Source organism: Hakea prostrata, chromosome 9, assembly GCF_041222555.1.
Source record: "Hakea prostrata isolate BN-2017 chromosome 9, UWA_Hpros_2, whole genome shotgun sequence".
NCBI classification, from domain to species: domain Eukaryota; kingdom Viridiplantae; phylum Streptophyta; class Magnoliopsida; order Proteales; family Proteaceae; genus Hakea; species Hakea prostrata.
The window spans coordinates 18,652,653-18,675,045 of NC_142608.1; the positions used below are offsets into that span (position 1 = coordinate 18,652,653).

At 40.1% G+C, this 22,393-nt stretch overlaps 1 protein-coding gene across 1 annotated transcript; it reads left to right on the top strand.

Annotated features, from left to right (window-relative positions):
• The first annotated feature begins 17,858 nt into the window (after positions 1-17,858).
• On the top strand, positions 17,859-20,489 carry LOC149004920 (pentatricopeptide repeat-containing protein At2g34370, mitochondrial-like). Its single transcript, XM_089169568.1, has one exon. It carries the CDS (start codon positions 18,050-18,052, stop codon positions 20,186-20,188), a length of 2,139 nt encoding a protein of 712 aa, XP_089025694.1. The 5' UTR covers positions 17,859-18,049; the 3' UTR covers positions 20,189-20,489.
• Positions 20,490-22,393: the final 1,904 nt, after the last annotated feature.

Consider the following 22,393-nt stretch of genomic DNA (forward strand, 5'->3'; position numbering starts at 1 on the left):
TGCCTAGGGTGGTTACTCCGGGAGACCCCTCCACTCCCCAACTAGAGAAGGATGGGTCACCTGAGGCAACCCATGTTTGGTGCTCGAACAACAACCAGACAAGGTTCTCGTCAGCTTCGTTTTCTAGTTTCCGATGACTTCCAAATCGCTCAAGAGTTCCCAAAAATATCCCCAAACATGATTTAACAACATAAATATATTTAGATCTCGAATATTAAACAAAAATCAATTAAATCATGATTTAGGTCTATCCAACATCTTCCTATGAAGGAAAAATACAACATTTTAGAGTGATTGGAGAGTTAATCATGTTACTAGATCTAATCAGGTTTTAGGTTTTGTAGATTAAATCAATCTTCTCTCATGGTTTCCTTTGTCAATAATTTCAAAAGAGATGAATTAGCAAAATTGGGGGAACTAACTAACCTTTAATTACGCAGTTAGGAACTTGAATCACTTTTCTGATAAGTTATGCAACTGCCTCCTTTTTTTGTAATGGCTTCTCGAACACATGCGGAGTTTCTCTGATGGATGAAAATAAAATAATCCAATTTAAGGTGAAAATGGCTTTAAATTGGGGTTCAAAGTGCAACAACAACAACAACAATAAGCCTTGTCCCAACTAAATGGGGTCGGCTACATGGATTCTTGCCCTCCAATCAGTTATGTTCGAGTCCAGGCTAAATACAAGGCCTAAGCTATACATATACTTTCTCACCACTTCTCCTAAGGTTATCTTAGGTCTACCCCTAGCTCTTCTAGTTCCTTCAATCTGGATTATATCACTTCTCTGTACAGGGGTATTTATAGTCTCCGTTGAACATGGCCGTGCCATCTCAAATGACTTTCTCGAAGTTTATCACTTATGGGAGCAACTCCCAGACCAACTCTAATATGATCATTTCTTATCTTATCCATCCTAGTTTTGCTACTCATCCATCTTAGCATCCTCATTTCTGCTACACTGAGTTTATCTATATGATTCTTTTTAACAGCCCAACACTCTACACCGTACATCATAGCTGGTCGAACAACAGTCCTATAAAATTTTCCTTTAAACTTTAACGGAATACACCGATCGCATAAGACCCGGGACGCACCTCTCCACTTCATCCACCCTATTTTAATTCTTTGGGAAACTTCATCCTCTAAATCACCTCTTTTACTTATGCTTGGTTTATCCATTCCCGTTGGGAGTCCTGGATTGGGATGACTGCCCTAAGTAAAAAGCCAGCCTGGGATACCTTGGCATGGTTTGCAGTTTTGGTAGGCATGCCAAGCCAATTGACAAATCTTGGTATTGCAACATGGTTAGCCCATCCTCTACCCTCTGAATGGTGATACACATGGTTGATTCTACATCATGATATGGATGTCATGTGGTTTTGTTGTCACATCCTCCCAGCCGATACCCTAACTGGCATACCCGAGAGTGTGATCCACAGCCCCGAAGATCAAGTATTGAGGAAATCATCCTCCCACATATACAATAACATAATCATAAACAGAAATAAATCAAGGTTTAATATTATAAACAAGGTTCAAAACAAGAAATGAACAATCAGTATAATCAGAGTGCGGAAAGATACCAGATATCCAATGATATCAAAAGGGAGTGAAGTGAGGCGGAAACTCACTTTACCAAAAATAGTGGAACGCAGTATGAAAATCAAAAGGGATTACAACTGAAACAAATGTACTAAGAAATAAACTAAGATCAAGCGTCTTCAAGTTTATAGATAACGTCTTCATAAGTATGGACTTCATCAATCCAATGAATCCGTTATAACTCTATGCCGTTCTCAAAAGTAGTACGCAGCTTGATCCGCCGGGGGATCATCAAAGTAATCTTGATCGTTGCCAGCACTTTGCGTGTAATACGCTTCATCAGCTTGTGCTTCGCTGTACTGCTCGTCGTACCTGCAGGATAATCTAACAAAAAAGAAATATACAACAGGAATGAGTTTCAAAGAAACTCAATAAGGTAGTCAATCCATAACATCATAGATAACATGTGGCAAAACATAACATGATGCAATGCAGTATGAAACAAGTAATGTATGTATGTATCTAACTCTATGTATGCTGGTCTCTATGGTAGACATGCTTTAAGTCATAGCACCGTACTTCTTAAGGAAAGTCCGCTCACACCCTCAACCGTATAAGATATCTTGGGTTCCCTCACTCATTTAAGGTATTCTTGGGCAGCCGGTTGGTAATGGGTCCTTCACCCCTCAGGACAAACCATGGTTGGGGGTTAAGTCAACACACTCTCTCACAACCATTTGGCATAAGTACTGGCACATGTCAGGGAAAAGCCTTGCCCAATGCAAGTCATCTACTCAGTTACATCAACTCAGGTCCAGATACTTCCATTCCTCGCCCCGGGCGATCCTTTCCGGTATCCTTTCCACTAGAGTCCTAATAGTCCCAGACTACAGACTCATCAACCCTATTGGTTATCCACATATGGTAAACGGGAAGCTCTCATGTCCTCTCACGAGTTGGTTACTGGTCTTGAGCGCCCATGAGCCCAAGTCTAGCCATATGCAACCCTCCAATAAATGGCCCCCACAATGTGATTCCCGTCCTCTCACGGGTTGGTTACCGGTCTTGAGCGCCCGTGAATCCCCATTGCTACCACGGGTCGTTCGGTCTCAATACCCTTCCGAATTGGGTCTGATATAACAGGGGTGTATCCTAGCCAAACAATGCTAGACATCCCTAGGTATGACAGTCATTGATTCGGGAAAGCGTCGATGGGCAACCCCGGAAACATCCTATACTATTTCCGATAATGTCCAAGGACAGAAGTGTCAAAAAGATACCTCCCAATCCCAAACCAAACTTAATCAAACACATTCTCAGATCAGTTATGACATACACAACCAGTAGTTCATCATATAAAAGAGAATGTATAAGCAACATCAGATTAAGCAGTAATAAGTAATTCATATAACCTAAATAATGAAAAAGATGATATAAACAAGTACTACTGTTCCCACAGTAGGAGATCAGAATTAAAATACAATAACAGTAGGTAATCTCATAGTTTCATAAAGTAGAAACTAGAAAACAAGCAATCTATGTAGTTAAGGAATTAATTGTCCTTACCTTCTAACTTGAATGGAATCTTAAAGAATCAAGTATGATCTTGACTAAACCTGAGAAGACAGTCCTAAACAAGTGCACACAACATGTTAGGAAAGATGCATAAAGGAAAAGATCATAAATCAATCGAAACAGACCAAGATTGAGGTTGTTGTACTCATTGGTCGATTGATTGGTCTGTTGGACCAGTCGACCAATGAGTCGACCAATGCAGACAGTGGCCTGCAAGAATCCGAATTTTGGGAATCCAGAGCCAAATTCGATGGTTCAAAAGGGTACAAATCAAAGGGGAATTATTATGGTAATATTCTAGGCTATAGAGGATATCAAATCATAACTCAAAACAAGTTCTCAAGTTACAACCTAGAAATCATGAGGTTAACCTAATTAGGTTGAACATAGGTTAGGAGGGAAAAATAGAAAGATTAAAGATAATGAACTAGGATATGAAAGAATTCAGATCTAGTAAAGAAAACATAATAATTGGGTTAACATGATCAACAAGGGGATTCTTGGGTTTGATCCAAGAAAATTAGGGTTTCACCCTTTTTGCTCCCTGGACAATAATTGTGAGATCTGGATGAACAAAGACAACTCAAAATAGGAAGAATATAGATGATTAAGTTTTAGGTTAACACAAGGTTACCCAAAAAGGATTTCCCTTTCACAAGGTAGGTTACCAAAAGTTCTCGGACAATCACACAGGATAGGGTTTCAAAGGATTAGGGTTAGGTTCTCAAGAATTCAATAGGTAGGGTTTAAGAACATGATGATGATCATGAGTCTTAAAGAATATGGTGAGATCAGAGAATTGATGATTACAAGAATGCTTCATCATCTTTCTGGTCTTAATGAAAATAGAATAAAAGAAAGAAAATCAGAGATGGAAGAGAGAGGGAGTGAGATCATACCTTTGCCATAGAAAGATGAAGAATTCTTCAAGTCTTTGTAAGAGATCACCAAAGAATACAAGGGAATGGGTTATATTAGGGTTCTAACTCGTTCCAGAGGCTTAGGAGGCATAGGAGGCAGAGGAGGCGGAGTATTCCCGAGATTAGACTTAAATAGAAGAGACAGGATTCAAATTTCAAAAACAGAATCAATTGGTCGATTGGTCCAATTGACCAATGAGCCGACCAATCAAGACAGCAACTTCAAAACAGGGAATTGAAGGCTCAAATCAAGTCAAAACATCAAGGGGTTTTGCACACCTCTAGAGTGACATACCTAGGAGTTAGAAATGCCTTTGAATCAATACAGAGACCACTCCAAGACCATCAACTAATCTAATCTTCCTCCGGGTGCAGTTTCCACCATTGGGACACTAGCATCAACACTCATGGATTCCAATCCAGCCATCAAGTCTTGAACAGAAATGGCCCAAAGATGACTTCTTGCCTTACTTCGGGTCACTGGGCCTACCATTAACAGAGTTTCCGAATTAGGGTCAGGGCTGGGTTTCATATTCTCCCCCCCTTAAAAAAAATTTCGTCCCCAAAATTGAAAGTGTACCTGTGCTTCCAAAGAGGTGAGGAAACTTCTCCTTCATATCTTCTTCTTTCTCCCAAGAAACTTCTTCAGGGGTATGGTCCTTCCAACGAATCTTTACCAAAGGGATGGTGCGATTCTGCAATTGCTTGTCCTTTTTATCCAAAATTTCAGCGGGCTCTTCATCATAGGTAAGATCAGCACTAAGTCCTTCAGGAGCTGCTTGTAAGACATGTTCCGGATTTTCAACATATTTCTGGAGCATCGAAATATGGAATACATTATGTACAGCAGCAATAGTCGGAGGTAATGCCAATCAATAAGCAACGGGTCCAACCTTTTCCAAAATCTCAAAAGGTCCAATGAAACGAGGGCTAAGCTTCCCTTTAACATTAAATCTCATCACGCCCTTCATTGGTGAAACCTTCAAGAAAACTTTCTCTCCAACTTGAAATTCCAGATCAGTCCTTCTCTTGTCAGCATAGGATTTCTGTCTTGACTGAGCAGACTTAATCCTTTCTCTTATCATATCCACCATTGCGCTCGTAGCTTCAATCAATTCAAGACCCAAGACTTTTCTTTCACCCGACTCAATCCAATACAATGATGTTCTACAAGTGCAACCATACAAAGCCTTAAACGGAGCCATGCCTATCGTTGCTTGATAACTGTTATTATAGGCAAACTCAACCAAAGCTAAGTGGTCATCCCAATTTCCACCCATATCCACCACGCAAGATCTGAGCATGTCTTCCAAAGTTTGAATTGTCCGCTCGGATTGTCCATCTGACTGTGGATGATGAGATGTACTCAAGTTCAATTGGGTTCCCAAGGCTTTCTGTAGACTGTTCCAAAACCTTGAGGTGAACCTAGGATCACGATCGGACACAATACTCAATGGCACACCATGTAGACGAACCACATTATCCACATAAAGTCTAGCTAGTTTATCCAAAGTATGAGTGATCTTCATAGGAATAAAATGGGCTGATTTGGTCAACCTATCAACAATCATCCACACAGTGTCATTGCCTTTACTTGTCCGAGGCAAGCTAGTCACGAAGTCCATGGAGATATCTTCCCACTTCCAATTAGGAACAGGAAGGGGCTGAAGCAATCCCGATGGAGGTTGATGAACGGCTTTCACACGCTGGCAAGTCTCACACTTGGCAACAAAGTCATCAACATCGGCCTTCAAACCAATCCACCAAAAATGTTCCTTCAAGTCCTTGTACATCTTGGTGCTGCCAGGGTGTACTGTAAAGATTGATTGGTGTGCTTCCTTCAATATTTCCTTCTTAAGATCTTCATTTGCTGGCACACACAATCTACCTCTAAACAATAAAGCACCATCCAAAGATATACCAAAGTCGGGATCCGACTCAGGATTCGAAGAAATCTTCTCAACCTTGTCCTTAAGTTCTGGATCAGAACTCTGCAAAGCAACAATCTTATCTCTAAGACCAGACCTTGTCGTCTTAGCAGAAAGAACAACAGCAGAATTATCGGGAACAACTTCCAAATCAAAACTCTCAATAGAAGACAACAAGGGTAGACTCAAAGCATTCAAATCCAAAACCTTCTTTTGAATCTTCCTACTAAGAGCATCAAGCAACAACGTTTGCCTTACCAGGGGTGATACTTGAATATCACAATCATAATCGAGAGACTAGTTCCAACCATCTTCTTTGCCTCATGTTCAACTCTTTCTGAGTAAAGAAGTATTTCAAACTCTTATGGTCCTTGAATATGGCAATTTTCTCACCATAGAGGTAATGTCTCCAAATCTTCAAAGCAAAAACAACAGCGGCAAGCTCTAAATCATGAGTGGGGTAATTCCGCTCATAATCCTTCAATTGCCGAGAGGCATAGGCTACAACCTTACCGTGCTGCATCAGTACACAACCCAAACCAATCTTCGACGCATCAAGATAGATCGTCATACCACCGTAACTATCAGGTATAGTCAAAACCGGGGCACTTGTCAGTCTATCCTTCAATTCTTGGAAATTCTTCTCAAAAGCGTCAGACCAAACAAACTTCTCTTCTTTCCGGGTTAACTTAGTCATAGGAGCAGCTAACCGAGAAAAGTTCTCAATAAACCTTCTGTAGTAACCTGCCAGACCAAGGAAACTTCTTATTTCCGTTACAGTTTTCGGTCTTTCCCAATCAGCAACTGCTTGGACTTTCTTAGGATCAACACGAATACCTTCAGCAGAAACCACATGGCCGAGGAATACTACACTCTTTAGCCAGAAATCACACTTGCTAAACTTAGCATAAAGTTTCTTTTCTTGAAGTCTTTGCAAAGTGAAATTTAGATGCCTTTCATGCTCTTCTTCACTTTTCGAATAAATCAGAATATCATCAATGAAGACAATCACAAACTTATCGAGCACATCATGAAAGACTCGGTTCATGAGGTCCATGAACACAGCAGGAGCATTAGTTAATCCAAAAGGCATGACTCTAAACTCATAATGGTCGTACCTTGTTCGGAAAGCTGTCTTGAAGACATCACTTGACTTTACTTTCAACTGGTGATATCCAGACCTTAAGTCAATCTTTGAGAACACAGCTGCACCCTTCAATTGATCAAAGAGATCGTCAATCCGGGCAGCGGATATCTATTATTGATAGTCAACTTATTCAACTCACGGTAATCAATGCACAGACGCATACTACCATCTTTCTTCTTGACGAACAAGACCGGAGCTCCCCAAGGTGACACACTAGGTTGTATGAAACCTCTTTCAATGAGCTCATTTAACTGGTTTTGCAACTCTTTTAACTCAGTAGGAGCCATCCTATACGGAGCCTTAAATATCGGAGCGGCACCAGGGACGAGATCAATAGAAAACTCATCATCCCTATCTGGAGGCACTCCTGATAGATCATCAGGGAAGACATCAACAAAGTCACTGACAACCTTGACTTCGTCAACTCTTTTCTCCACTTTTCTCTTGCCTTCAGAAGAAGCATCATCTACTATGGTGTAGATTTGCATCAGTGCGGACAATATCTTTTTACAAACCCGTCTTTTCTCACCTTGAAATTCAAAAACTGAACCTACGCAAGTATTGAATTGAATCTTTCTCGAGGAGCAAAGAAATACAGCTTTGTGGGCTGTTAACCAATCAATTCCCAAAATAACATTGAAGTCTTTCATATCAAGAAGTACCAAATTAGCTTCCAAGTTTATCTTACCAACCAACACCGGACATTTAACTAATCCTTTATCTAGTTTCACAATAGGACCAGTAGGTGTACTAATAAATAAACAACTAGACAATTTCTCAGGGATTAGGTCAGTCTTCTTAATGAATGCAGATGATATGAACGAATGAGATGCACCCGTATCAAATAAAACAAATGCAGGAAAAGAAGCGACTGACAATGTACCCGTGATCACATCATGGCTTCCATCTTGCTCAGTACTAGAGATACTGAACACTCTACCAGAGGGAGGAGCAGGAGCACTCTTTACCACTGGAATAGGCTGCTGGACAGGCTTCTTCGGACAATCGAGAACAAAATGACCGGACTGTTTACAGTGGAAGCAAACAAGATTGCTCGGTCCTACCGGAATAGCTGCAACAGGAGGCTTCTGAACAAAAGGCTTAGGATTCGCATTCATTGGCCTAGCACTTGCATTCACTGGTGGTCGATTCCCGCCATACTGAAACTGACCAGGCTGTCGAAGACCAGGGCTTTGACCTATACTCCTAGGCTGAAAAGCAGGAGTGGGATAGGGTGTAGGTCTCACAAAGCGCCGATCATTACGATCCACCAAACCAGGGTTTCTAGACTGCCAAGGCCTTTGCACGCGAGCATTCTCCTTTTCATTTTCTTCCAACTTCTTCGAGTTCTACACCACTTGGGCATAGCTCACTATAGGCTGGACAGTGAGATAGCCTTTAATGGCAGGGCGCAATCCCTTAAAGAACTTCTTCGCCTTAGCAATATCAGGCTTCAGAGAATCAGGAGCAAAGAAATGAAGTTCCTCAAACTTCTGTTGGTACTCTAACATAGACAAGGATCCTTGTGCAAGAACCATGAACTCAGCTTCCTTCGCATCCTTTACCGCCTCAGGGAAATAATTCATGCAAAAAGCCTCTTTGAATAAATCCCAAGTTACAACACCTGCATGCAAACCTTCCAAAACAGGCCCGAGTGGAAGTCCACCAAGCATCGGCTTCATGTCGCAGCTTCCGCTCAAGCAAACAAAATCTTTTGAGCTTCGGAGCATTGCAGATGACGAAAAGTCTTTTCCAACTCACGAATCCACTTGTTAGGGAACAAGAGATCCTTGGTAACACCAAGCAAGTTGGGCACCCGCATCTTCGTAAAACTCTTCATCAAAGTAGTATGAGGAGTTCCAGCAAGGCCACCCGCATTTGGAACTGCGGCATGAGGATTCACATTAACACCAGCACGAGTCTCATTATGCAGTGTCATGAAACCCATCAACATCTGATTAAACTGAGCTGATTGCTGTTGCATCATATTGCCCATGATGTTGGCAATATCATGAAAGCTTCCAACATTCGGGGCACCTGGTATGTCCTGGGTACCTTGGTCACCAGTCTGCTGACCATGACCACCTTCAGGTATCTCACCACGACCACTTTCATGACCACTGGATTCACCACGCCCACTTCTCAGAGTAACCATTCTGCAAGAACCGGAAACGTCAAAATACCAAATTTCGAAGTTTCAATGAAATCAACATGTCCAAATGATTTGAAAATTTTAAATCATGCTCAAATACATCCATTTAGTCATCCAACAACAATTCATAGGACAAAAATCACATTTTCCAACATTTCAACCAAAATTGGAGCTACTGAGTCCATTGGTCGGTTGATTGGTCGATTGACCCAATCGACCAATGAGTCGATCAATGCTCACGAATTACGAAAATTCGCATTATAAGCCTCATTTTCACATTCAAACTTCATTTTAACTTCTTCCACAAGTGAGTGAGCTCTAGGGAAACATCTTCTAAGGTTCTTCCAAGCATCTTTGGGTGATTCAAGTGCTTTAACATCAACACCACAACTCACATTCATCAAACACAAGGTAAGACTAACATTTTCTCTTTTACTTTCATCTTCTCATGCTTGCATTTCAATCAAATCTATGTTTTACTTGTATCCATTGTTAGAAATCATGTTTAGGAATACTTAGAAACATATTCCCTATGTTTTAAACACAATGCCATTCATAGACAACAAGTTCTAACACCACTTTGCACTTCTCGCAAAGTTTTCGTAGCGAAATCGTTATCTTTAGAAAAAAATTTGATTTCTCACAAACCGCTTGGAGTTTTCGCATGAAATCAATTGCTACATGCTCAAAATGATACTGTAGATATGTCCATATAGTTTGATTTAACCAATTTCAACTTTTCAAAAAATCAATTTTGACCTAGAATGCAAAATCCCCAAATTCCTTCTTGCTGAATTTTTCGCTTTAGATCAAGTTTTCGAACGAATTTTATCGAATGAAATTCATAGACATGCAATTCCAAGTATTAGGCACATGCTAGTATCTTCAAATCAAATTTCCCCCAAATTTGAAATTTTCCGAAAAATTATGAAAATACCATTTTGGCTTAAATCTTGAAATAGCACTTAACCAACAATGTCATTGTCTCTTCTACAGATATCCACTATGCCGAGAGGAGTACGCGGACGAGGTAGAGGTCGCATAGTAGGGGCACTCAGAGGTAGAGGTCAGGTTCCTTCAGAGCCTAGATAGTATGTCCGGAGACCAGATCGCTTCGACACTCCACAGGCCGAGTTCCTATATGAGGCCTACTTCAGCTACTGCCAGATCGAGCTAGGACGTCTATTGTCTTTAGGATACAGCAGAGGCTCGACACCTTGCAGTGGACTCATCTCTTCACAAATGATTTGCCTGTATATCCTGAGCTAGTGAGGTTGTTCTTCAGCAACCTTACTTACACCGAGGAGGCTAGAGGTCCAGGGCATCCACTTAGACTTGTCCTCAGGAGCAGGGTCCTTCAGACTCAAATTTGCTTTTCCACCAAATCGTTAGCCGAGATCTTGCGGGTCCCTCACTACCCAGATCAGTGCGTATGGATACCTGCAGGTGCAGCTATAGATAGCTACTTGATGCCATACGAGTTGCGCGAGATATGCAACACACTGTGGGATAGCCGCCGGTGCTTCACTCCTAGGAACAGCGGACAGATGACAGATTCTGCACGAGTTATCGGTCGCATCGTCGGTCGAAACATCATGCCGAGGGCTGGACATCACCATAGGATTACAGTGATGGAGGCCATAGTCATCTATCGGATTTACATGGGCTTCGAGATTGACCTTTCCTACATCATACAGTAGGTCATGCTGGATCTAGTTCTACGGCCTAGCATGCGGAATCTTTGCTATGGGAGGTTACTGACTTTGATCTTCAGGCATTTCGGGGTCAGTTTCAAGGATACACCAGTGGACACTGGTCCACGAGGATACATCATGGGGACTAGGATGGTACGTCAAATGGGACTGACACAGACAGTGAGATCTCCTGGTCCAGAGGGTGAGGAGGATGATGAGACAGAGGATGATCAGGATTCAGAGGATGGTGGAGAGGATATCGATCTTGACAGTGATGATGATCAGGCCGGAGATGATACTGAGATGCACGAGACAGTGCCGGAGCATCACGATTTCCCTTCCTTGCACTTCGAGATAGGTGGTCCTTCTCATGCGGTTCCAGAGACTTCGGATCTCAGTGCACAGATGAGATCGATGACTTCCATGCTGGAGAGGATGGAGGTAAGATAGGAGCAGCTATATGAGAGGATGGAGTCACGACAGGATAGGATAGAGTATCAGGTGACTCAGCTTTCAGAGGAGTTTCGAGCTTACAGAGATCAGAGGAGATCACCTAGATAGACTGTACTAGGATTTTCATTTATGCTTTTCAGATGTAATAGTTGTAAAATTTTTCTTAAAGTTAATGAAATTCTCTTTGTTTCACTTTATTATTGTGTATTATGCACTTAATGCAATACTTTTCTTTTATTGCATTAAGTGACAATTGTTTAAGTATAATTATTGTGCATTATTCAGAAGTATCCAGTTATGCTTCATTAATAGTTTCTAGTCCAAGTGTTCTATTATTCACTTCTAAGAGTAGATGAGTCACTTCTGGATCTATGACTCAGGAATGTTCTCATATCTTGTTTTACGTGGTTAGGATTTCCTTGAACTTTGGGCTCTGATACCATTCTGTCACATCCTCCTAGCCGGTACCCTAACTGGCATACCCGAGAGTGTGATCCACAGCCCCGAAGATCAAGTATCGAGGAAATCATCCTCCCACATATACATTAACATAATCATAAACATAAATAAATCAAGGTTTAATATTATAAACAAGGTTCAAAACAAGAAATGAACAATCAGTATAATCAGAGTGCGGAAAGATACCAGATATCCAATGATATCAAAAGGGAGTGAAGTGAGGCGGAAACTCACTTTACCAAAAATAGCGGAACGCAGTATGAAATCAAAAGGGATTACAACTGAAACAAATGTACTAAGAAATAAACTAAGATCAAGCGTCTTCAAGTTTATAGATAACGTCTTCATAAGTATGGACTTAATCAATCCAATGAATCCGTTCTAACTCTATGCCGTTCTCAAAAGTAGTACGCAGCTTGATCCGCCGGGGGATCATCAAAGTAATCTTGATCGTTGCCAGCACTTTGCGTGTAATACGCTTCATCAGCTTGTGCTTCGCCGTACTGCTCGTCATAATATTATGTACCTGCAGGATAATCTAACAAAAAGAAATATACAACAGGAATGAGTTTCAAAGAAACTCAATAAGGTAGTCAATCCATAACATCATAGATAACATGTGGCAAAACATAACATGATGCAATGCAGTATGAAACAAGTAATGTATGTATGTATCTAACTCTATGTATGCTGGTCTCTATGGCAGACATGCTTTAAGTCATAGCACCATACTTCTTAAGGAAAGTCCGCTCACACCCTCAACCGTATAAGATATCTTGGGTTCCCTCACCCATTTAAGGTATTCTTGGGCAGCCGCTTGGTAATGGGTCCTTCATCCCTCAGGACAAACCATGGCAGGGGGTTAAGTCAACACACTCTCTCACAACCATTTGGCATAAGTATTGGCGCATGTCAGGGAAAAGCCTAGCCCAATGCAAGTCATCTACTCAGTTACATCAACTCAGGTCCAGATACTTCCATTCCTCACCCCGGGCAATCCTTTCCGGTATCCTTTCCACTAGAGTCCTAATAGTCCCAGACTACGAACTCATCAACCCTATTGGTTATCCACATATGGTAAACGGGAAGCTCTCATGTCCTCTCACGAGTTGGTTACTGGTCTTGAGCGCCCATGAGCCCAAGTCTAGCCATATGCAACCCTCCAATAAATGGCCCCCACAATGTGATTCCCGTCCTCTCACGGGTTGGTTACCGGTCTTGAGCGCCTGTGAATCCCCACTGCTACCACGGGTCGTTCGGTCTCAATACCTTTCCGAATCGGGTCTGATATAACAGGGGTGTATCCTAGCCAAACACTGCTAGACATCCCTAGGTATGACAATCATTGATTCGGGAAAGCGTCGATGGGCAACCCCGGAAACATCCCATACTATTTCCGATAATGTCCAAGGACAGAAGTGTCAAAAGGACACCTCCCAATCCCAAACCAAACTTAATCAAACACATTCTCAGATCAGTCATGACATACACAACCAGTAGTTCATCATATAAAAGAGAATGTATAAGCAACATCAGATTAAGCAATAATAAGTAATTCATATAACCTAAATAATGAAAAAGATGATATAAACAAGTACTACTGTTCCCACAGTAGGAGATCAGAATTAAAATACAATAACAGTAGGTAATCTCATAGTTTCATAAAGTAGAAACTAGAAAACAAGCAATCTATGTAGTTAAGGAATTAATTGTCCTTACCTTCTAACTTGAATGGAATCTTAAAGAATCAAGTATGATCTTGACTAAACTTGAGAAGACAGTCCTAAACAAGTGCACACAACATGTTAGGAAAGATGCATAAAGGAAAAGATCATAAATCAATCGAAACAGACCAAGATTGAGGTTGCTGTACTCATTGGTCGATTGATTGGTCTGCTGGACCAGTCGACCAATGCAGACAGTGGCCTGCAAGAATCCGAATTTTGGGAATCCAGAGCCAAATTCGATGGTTCAAAAGGGTACAAATCAAAGGGGAATTATTATGGTAATATTCTAGGCTATAGAGGATATCAAATCATAACTCAAAACAAGTTCTTAGGTTACAACCTAGAAATCATGAGGTTAACCTAATTAGGTTGAACATAGGTTAGGAGGGAAAAATAGAAAGATTAAAGATAATGAACTAGGATATGAAAGAATTCAGATCTAGTAAAGAAAACATAATAATTGGGTTAACATGATCAACAAGGGGATTCTTGGGTTTGATCCAAGAAAATTAGGGTTTCACCCTTTTTGCTCCCTGGACAATAATTGTGAGATATGGATGAACAAAGACAAATCAAAACAGGAAGAATATAGATGATTAAGTTTTAGGTTAACACAAGGTTACCCAAAAAGGATTTCCCTTTCACAAGGTAGGTTACCAAAAGTTCCCGGACAATCACACAGGTTAGGGTTTCAAAGGATTAGGGTTAGGTTCTCAAGAATTCAATAGGTAGGGTTTAAGAACATGATGATGATCATGAGTCTTAAAGAATATGGAGAGATCAGAGAATTGATGATTACAAGAATGCTTCATCATCTTTCTGATCTCAATGAAAACAGAATAAAAGAAAGAAAATCAGAGATAGAAGAGAGAGGGAGTGAGATCATACCTTTGCCGTAGAAAGATGAAGAATTCTTCAAGTCTTTGTAAGAGATCACCAAAGAATGCAAGGGAATGGGTTAGATTAGGGTTCTAACTCGTTCCAGAGGCTTAGGAGGCAGAGGAGGCTGAGTATTCCCGAGATTAGACTTAAATAGAAGAGACAGGATTCAAATTTCAAAAACAGAATCAATTGGTCGATTGATTGGTCGATTGGTCCAATCGACCAATGAGTCGACCAATCAAGACAACAACTTCAAAACAGGGAATTGAAGGCTCAAATCAAGTCCAAACATCAAGGGGTTTTGCACACCTTTAGAGTGACATACCTAGGAGTTAGAAATGCCTTTGAATCAATATAGAGACCACTCCAAGACCATCAACTAATCCAATCTTCCTCCGGGTGCAGTTTCCACCATTGGGACACTAGCATCAACACTCATGGATTCCAATTCAGCCATCAAGTCTTCAACAGAAATGGCCCAAAGATGACTTATTGCCTTACTTCGGGTCACTGGGCCTACCATTAACAGAGTTTCCGGATTAGGGTCAGGGCTGGGTTTCACATTTGTAAACCTTTTGGAACACACTTCTTTATAATGCATTTTGGAAGAATTATGGAGATTGGTGACTTGAACCTTAGTTGGTTGTGTTTTATACTAATATATATTGTGCGTATTTTTGTTTTTTGACTACAAATCTTGAAAGAAGATAATAAGAGGAGTGTAATCCACCAAAGTGGCATCACTCCACTTTCCTATTATCTGTCATAGTAGTCAAAGTTTGGTGACATTTGATTAAATGTGATATCATCTATGTAATGATAGAATATGCACACAAGTGAGAGTGAATAATAATTTAAGGAATTTTATTTAACAAGGGTAATAAAATTTTCAAGGATTATTGTTGCATTCATTTATAATGTGGGTTAATATATTTGTTTTGTGCCAAAAAATATTTCTGTAGAATGTTTTTGCTTTATAAAAGTTTCTAGAATATGGAAACAATTTACATTAGATGTGTATAATTGTTTTTTCATTGAAAGAATCCCATTATAAATTATCTGCAAATAGGATTACATAATGTTATGATAGAATTATATGGAACCCACTAAAGTGGTAAAATATAATTTTATTATAGTATATTGTGATCCAATGTATATATAATTACTGCAGAAAATTGATGGTGTTTATCCAATGGTGTCATCATCAAAGTATGTTTATGCACATGTTTTTAAAGGAATATGATGACTTAGAAGTACCATTAACTCAAAGGTATTGACACTTTCAAAGTCATATATCCCGCGGCAATTGCAAATTGTAAGGGGACTAGTGCATTCTCAATCCAAAGGTTGAAATGTAGTAACAGTCGGCAACTCATACCAACATGATGGTAATTTTTCCTTCTTTGGCAATATATATATTTTTTGTCATTATTATTAAATGAATGCCTAAGATTGACTTTGATAAGTTATATATGTCATTTAAAGTACCATCAAAATGTCTTCCGGCTTACTAAGGCACTTTTAGTGGGAGTTGTTAAAAATCATGTTTCTAGTATGGGTGTTTTATAATATTTTGATACTTTCATTTAGTGGGAGTTGTTGTTGTTTGTTTTTATTCAACATTCTTTGATTTCATTATGAAATTTATTCATTAATAAGATGGTTCTTTCGTTTTCATCTTGTATTAATGATTAAGGTAAATAATGTAGATTTATATTTGTTACATTTGATGTTTTAATGACAATAGCGGTATTTAGCCAAGGTTCAGATTTATGGCGGTATTTCTAAATCCTGGTAAGATTTTGATTTATGGCGGTATTTAGTCAAGGTTCAGATTTTTGGCGGTATTTAGCTTAAATCCAAGTTAGCAATTTTGCCACAGGCGGTTATACCAATGGGGCAATGGGCGGTTTTGCTAAAGTCAGATATTAATGTTAGATCGATCAATGACGGTTTGCCAAATTATAATATCTGAGTATTCTACCTATGAGGTAATTCAAGGTAGGCTGATCATTGATCAGGAAAGGACCCATAAGAGGGAATGCTTTTGTGATCACATAAGGTTTTGCATTTTTTACCTCTTGTATGCACCCCAATGATTCATATCAGCAAGTTGTTAATGATTGTAATGGCAGATAGTTGTATTCCATATATTGAGGAGCATCTTCTGCTGTCGTTCACATTAATTGTTTGTTGGTTGAATTAGGTTTTCTGAGTGATGAAGGATTATGGGCATTATGGTCAAATACTTAGATAAAGGTACTTGTGTTAGTGTAGTCCAAGTAGGAGATTGTTGGATTTTGTGGGCTTAACTAACACTGGTCTCTTTATCTGGGCTCATATTCATTCAGAGGTATTACTGACCTTTACTATTGTGGAAGTGGTTAAAGGTTATGGTTTTATATTATAAATAATCTCTTGGGTCCCCGTAGCCGTCACACGCAATATTTGGGTTTGAGATTGTTTCCACAAACTCTCGAACGAAGGATTCCAAAGAGTGAAAGGCTATGGAAGATTCAAAGAGAACAAAAGGAGGATCTACAACAAAAACGCATTACATGTATTTATTTCTACACTTCTGTGATTGTATTCATAACTATGATTTAATTATTATAGAAACCATTTAGATCCTGGTGGATCCAACATCAACTATTTGAGACAATGAAACACACATGGAGGACGTTAGCCCTAACAATAGACCACATTTTGAGTAATTTATGTTTTGGCACGAAAGGCTTGAAAATAGATCAAGGGCTGCCTTAAGCGATTTTAGAAAGGCATCATCTCCGAATATAGATTTGTAATTTTAGGCAAAAACTTGCTCAGTTTGATACCTTTAAAAGAATTAAGATACCAATGGACCAACAATTTTTGAGGGATGACCTCTTTAATGAAAATAAATAAATGCTCAGAGAACATCCTTCTCGAATTTTCCTTGAAGGATGGGAAAAAAATCAAATGGAGAACCATTTAATAGAAAAAAAGGTTTCGTGAGGAGGGATTGAATAAGAGAAACCACATGAGCTCCAACATGGCAAAATCCGTTTCACCAAAATGAAAAGAAAAAAATGTCTAACTCCATTCTCTAAAAAGATTTTGGTTTTGGTGCCCAGACGTGCACCCGACGCCGGTTGGGCATTGCCCTTGATGTGCTTGCTGCCTTCCGATGCGCCATTAGCGCATTTTACATGATCAGATGATCATGATCTAAATCCTATTGGAATTCTCCATTTTACCCCTTATAACAAAACCGAATAATATTGTTGCCCTTACTAGGTCATGAAATGGTCACTGGTTGCGGCGGTTGGATGCACTTCCTTCTAAACTCGAGTCGAAGGCCGCCTTCTTTTGTTGAAGCTTTTACGTGGCTAAAGTCCTTTCTTGCTTCTGTTCGCTACTGTTTTTCTGACTCTTCCTTGTGCTAAGCTATGGGGTTGCGCGTTGGCTATTCCCTATATCATTAGAGATGGGTTCCGAGAGCGAATTAGCAACAAAAGGTCTCTGTTAGACCACCTACGAGAGAGAGAGAGGTTTTCCAGTGAAGCTGAACAAGGAACGTCTAAGATGTCTAAAAGAAGGGTTGTACTTGCTTCCGTCAATTCGTTTAACAAGTACCCATACAAATTCGTAGATGCGATCGGAATCTTTACGTTGACGAAGCACTTATCTACTGCTTCTGAAAGATCATATTTTCAAGCGGAGCACTCTGTCGAGGGAGTAAACCCTGGTGATTCTGGTGAAGGTTTTCCGTTGGACTGCCAGGCCAGTAATCCCAATGGGTTTTATCCGAACCCAAATGGATTTAATCAGAAGAATCCCGATCGGTTTCACACGGGAAAACCTAGAGAAGAGTTTCAGCAGAATCTAGTTGCGCAAGATAGAGACTTCAATCTTTCTCATATAGAAAACACTAGGAACTCTAGTGGGTTTGCTTCGGACCTGCGAAGACCAAATGCGTATTCTGGAGAGCAATCTTACCAACACAAACAGAATCTTCCTGAATCACACATGGCAAGCGGTTCAGAAATCCAACAGGCACCTAATGAACTTTACCGAGGGAATTCTTATGAGTCACGGGGGAGCGTGCATGCCTATCACAGAGCAAGCGTTTACCCAGCAGATGGGTATTGCAGAGAAAATACTGGACAGCTTCAGCAAAACCCAAGTGGAAATAACAGGGAACGTGGCGGGCAGTTTTTGCCAAATCCAAAAGGATATTTCGCTGAAGATGCGACTGTTGGACAATTTCAGCAGAGCCAAAATGGATACTACAGGGAGAATGTTCAACCTTTTGGACAATCGCAGCAGAATCCAAGTGGGTACCAGAGTGGTGGCATTGGGCAACTTCAGCAGACTCCGAGTGGATATCACAGGGCAAATGTTGGGCCAGTCGGGCCGTATCAGCATAACACAAACGAACTTCAGAGAGAAATGCTTAGTTCTGAAGCAGCAAATAATGTGACTCCTAATGGCGAGATGGTTGAAACAGCTGAAAATAGCCAGTTCAGAGGCACTATCGATGAACTGGATGCTTTTTGCAAGGAGGGTCAAGTGAAGGAGGCTGTGGAAGTTTTGGATTTATTAGGGAAACAGAACATTAGTGTAGATTTACCTAGATACTTGCAGTTGGTGCAGGCCTGTGGGGAGGCTAAAGCTCTGAAAGAAGCAAAATCTGTTCATGATTATCTCACTAAGTCTATGGGCCCTGTCAAAGTCAGCGTCAATAACAAGATCTTGGAGATGTATTTCAAGTGTGGCTCAATGTCAGACGTATATGAGTTATTTGAAAAAATGCCTGAGCGGAATTTGACAACATGGGATACCATGATAACGTGGCTAGCGAAAAATGGGCTAGGGGAAGATGCCATTGATTTATTCACTCGGTTCAAGGAATCACGTTTGATGCCTGATGGGCAAATGTTTATTGGGGTGTTCTCTGCTTGTAGAGCACTTGGTGACATTAGTGAAGGAATGCTGCACTTTGAATCAATGAATAAGGATTTTGGAATTGTCCCCTCTATGGTGCATTATGTCAGTGTGGTGGACATGCTGGGAAGCACAGGCTATTTGGATGAAGCAATGGAGTTCATTGAAAAGATGCCAGTTGAGCCAGGCGTTGATGTATGGGAAACCTTGATGAACCTCTGTAGAGTTCATGGGAACATGGTACTCGGGGATCGTTGTGCTGAGCTAGTTGATTGTCTAGATCCTTCCCGACTGACAGAACAATCCAGGGAAGGTCTTGTGCCAGTGAGAGCTTCAGACATTGCACAAGAGAAGGAGAAGAAGAAATTGGCAGGCAAGGACCCTCTGGAGGTAAGGAGTAGGGTCCACGAGTATAGGGCTGGAGATACATCTGATCCTGCGAAGGAGAAGATCTATGCACAACTGAAGGCAATGGCTGCACAAATGAGGGAGGCTGGTTATGTACCTGAAACAAGATTTGTTTTACATGACATAGACCAAGAGGCCAAGGAGGAAGCCCTTCTTTATCATAGTGAGAGACTTGCTGTTGCTTATGGCCTCATCAATAGTGCTGCTCGTTCTCCGATTCGGATAATTAAGAACCTCCGTGTGTGTGGGGATTGCCATAATGCATTGAAGATTATATCTAAGCTTGTTGGCAGACAACTCATCATCAGAGATGCAAAGCGGTTTCACCACTTTGAACACGGTCAATGTTCTTGCCTAGATTATTGGTAAACTTAGAGCGATTATTTTACCACCGTCGGTTAATGTATCTGAAGATTTCTTTTTAGAGAGCAAGTTGGCACTTGGTTGGAATATATTATAATTGATTTATCTTTGAAAGAAACAATTAGTTGAATATCGAACAGCTTTACTATCAAAAGCAAGATACTTATGAATTTCAAGAATTGGAATTTTGTAGGTTAACCCTATTTAAGAGGGGTATGAATTGAGTTGTTGTTGGGGTCCTTGCCTTGGTTGAAATGTTTTTGTTCTAATAGATTACTTGTTTAGCTGAAATATCTGTGGTTGAGTTTACTAGTGTTTGGGAGTTCCTCCCCCCCCCCCCCCAACCGGAAAAAAAAAAAATCCACCACACACAAACAGCCAATTAAATTTAGACTTTAATGTAGTATTTCTTGGGAGTCTGGTAGAAGTTGTAGTCATCAGCAGATAGCAAAATAGAGTGGTAGCTTTAGAGAATTGCCTGTTTTTGTTGTTGTGTAAGTAAAGAGTCACAGATTACATTGACAAATGTGGAGCTAAAGAACATATGTGAGCTGTTAAGAACTAGAAACCTCATGACTTACTTGATCAATCCATTAAACATATGCATGAATCCTGAAAAGGGTATATGTAAACGGGGTAATTTCTTTATTTCTCAGTTTCATTATAGAAATTTTCTCTTCAATATTCTATTAAAATATTATTTCACCTAATTTTTTGTGAAAATATCAAATTAGTTCTCAGATGCTGCCATGTGAATTTCTGGTGATATCTGCAATTTATAAATTGCTTTAATGTCAATTCCTTAAAAGGATTCCTGATATGCTCCATAGTCCATAAGGTCTTCGATGATCCAAAGTGATGCTTTGATTCCATCATGAACCAAGAGATGAAGAAATGGCTTGGTTATGCCTTTGGTCTGAACTATAAAATTAGGGAATATTTTCATCATTTCCTTGGACTTAGACTCTAATTACTTAAGCTCCCAATCAAGTTTCACCTCTGATAATATCCCAAAAAGGAGATCTCTTACCTCTTCTTTTCCCTTCCCCCCCTTCCTCTTTAAATTGGCTAAATTTAACCTTATTATCAACAAATCCTTTCATTTGTATTTTTTTTAAAATTATTTTCTTATTCCTACATATAATTCAAGTTTTAGTTAGTTTCCCTTTTTCTTTGTGGAACAGTCTAACATGCCCCACCCCTACCCTTGCTGCAACCATGGTAGAAGATCTCGCTCTCGAGCGAGATCTTGCCACCTTGAAAAATCAAGATGTCAACCATCTCAGCGAGATTTCGGTTAAAATATACAATTTTTTGGCGTCAATTTGGTTGCCCATCTCGGTGGGTTTTAGGGTCCCAATTGAGTTAAACTTGGTATTTAGCTTATTTGAGGCCTTTTGAACACATTTGTGGCCTTGGATTTGTCAGAAAACAAACTTTAAATGTGATTTCTAAGTCTACCCATAGTGTGAAATCGAAATGTTGTAGGATTAGGGAATGCAAAGTTATACAACATGTAATATAGAACCTTAAAGGCATATAAATGAAAAACAAGTATATCAAATGCATCAAATAACCTAAATATTATCAACATTCCATCCATATGAGTATCACAATCTCAATTTTCAAGAATAGAGTAATAAAATTATACAACCATTAAAAGTTATATAAGTCATTAAATCATAAGTTCATAAGACAAGTAGAGAATGATTGATCTTCCTTCGATGTTGTAGATGTGCTAAGAGTAGTTGCAAGTGAAAATCCAGCCGAAATGCACAAAAAAAGGCGAAAATTGAGAGTTCTAGCGAGATCCAGGGCGAGATATAGTGAGATCTCGAGCGAGATATCCCAACTCTCTGCTATTAACCTCCATCTCGTCTCGCTTCTTTGAAAAAGAGAGATATCTCGTGAGATCTCCCACCATGGCTGCAACCCCATCCTTGCACTCTCTGGAAATCCTTGATGGAGGTGGATATGGTGCTGATGGTAGTGCAGTAGATGGTGGATCAGTCATGGTGGAGGTTTTGGAGTTGGTGGTGGTGTAGGAATTGGTGCTGGAGGCTTAAGTAAATCAGGTAAAGGGACAGATCATTCGGGTGCAGGTGAGGAGGTGGTGGCATTGGACAGGAAGGCTGTGGTGGCAATGGCCATTGGTGGAGGGATTGGAATAGGAACTGGGTTTGGTTTGGAATCAGAGCCGGTGGTGGTGCT

What these genes read in the sequence shown, in the direction of transcription:
- LOC149004920 (XM_089169568.1), top strand. Translation starts at nt 18,050, where the DNA reads ATGTCTAAAAGAAGGGTTGTACTTGCTTCCGTCAATTCGTTTAACAAG.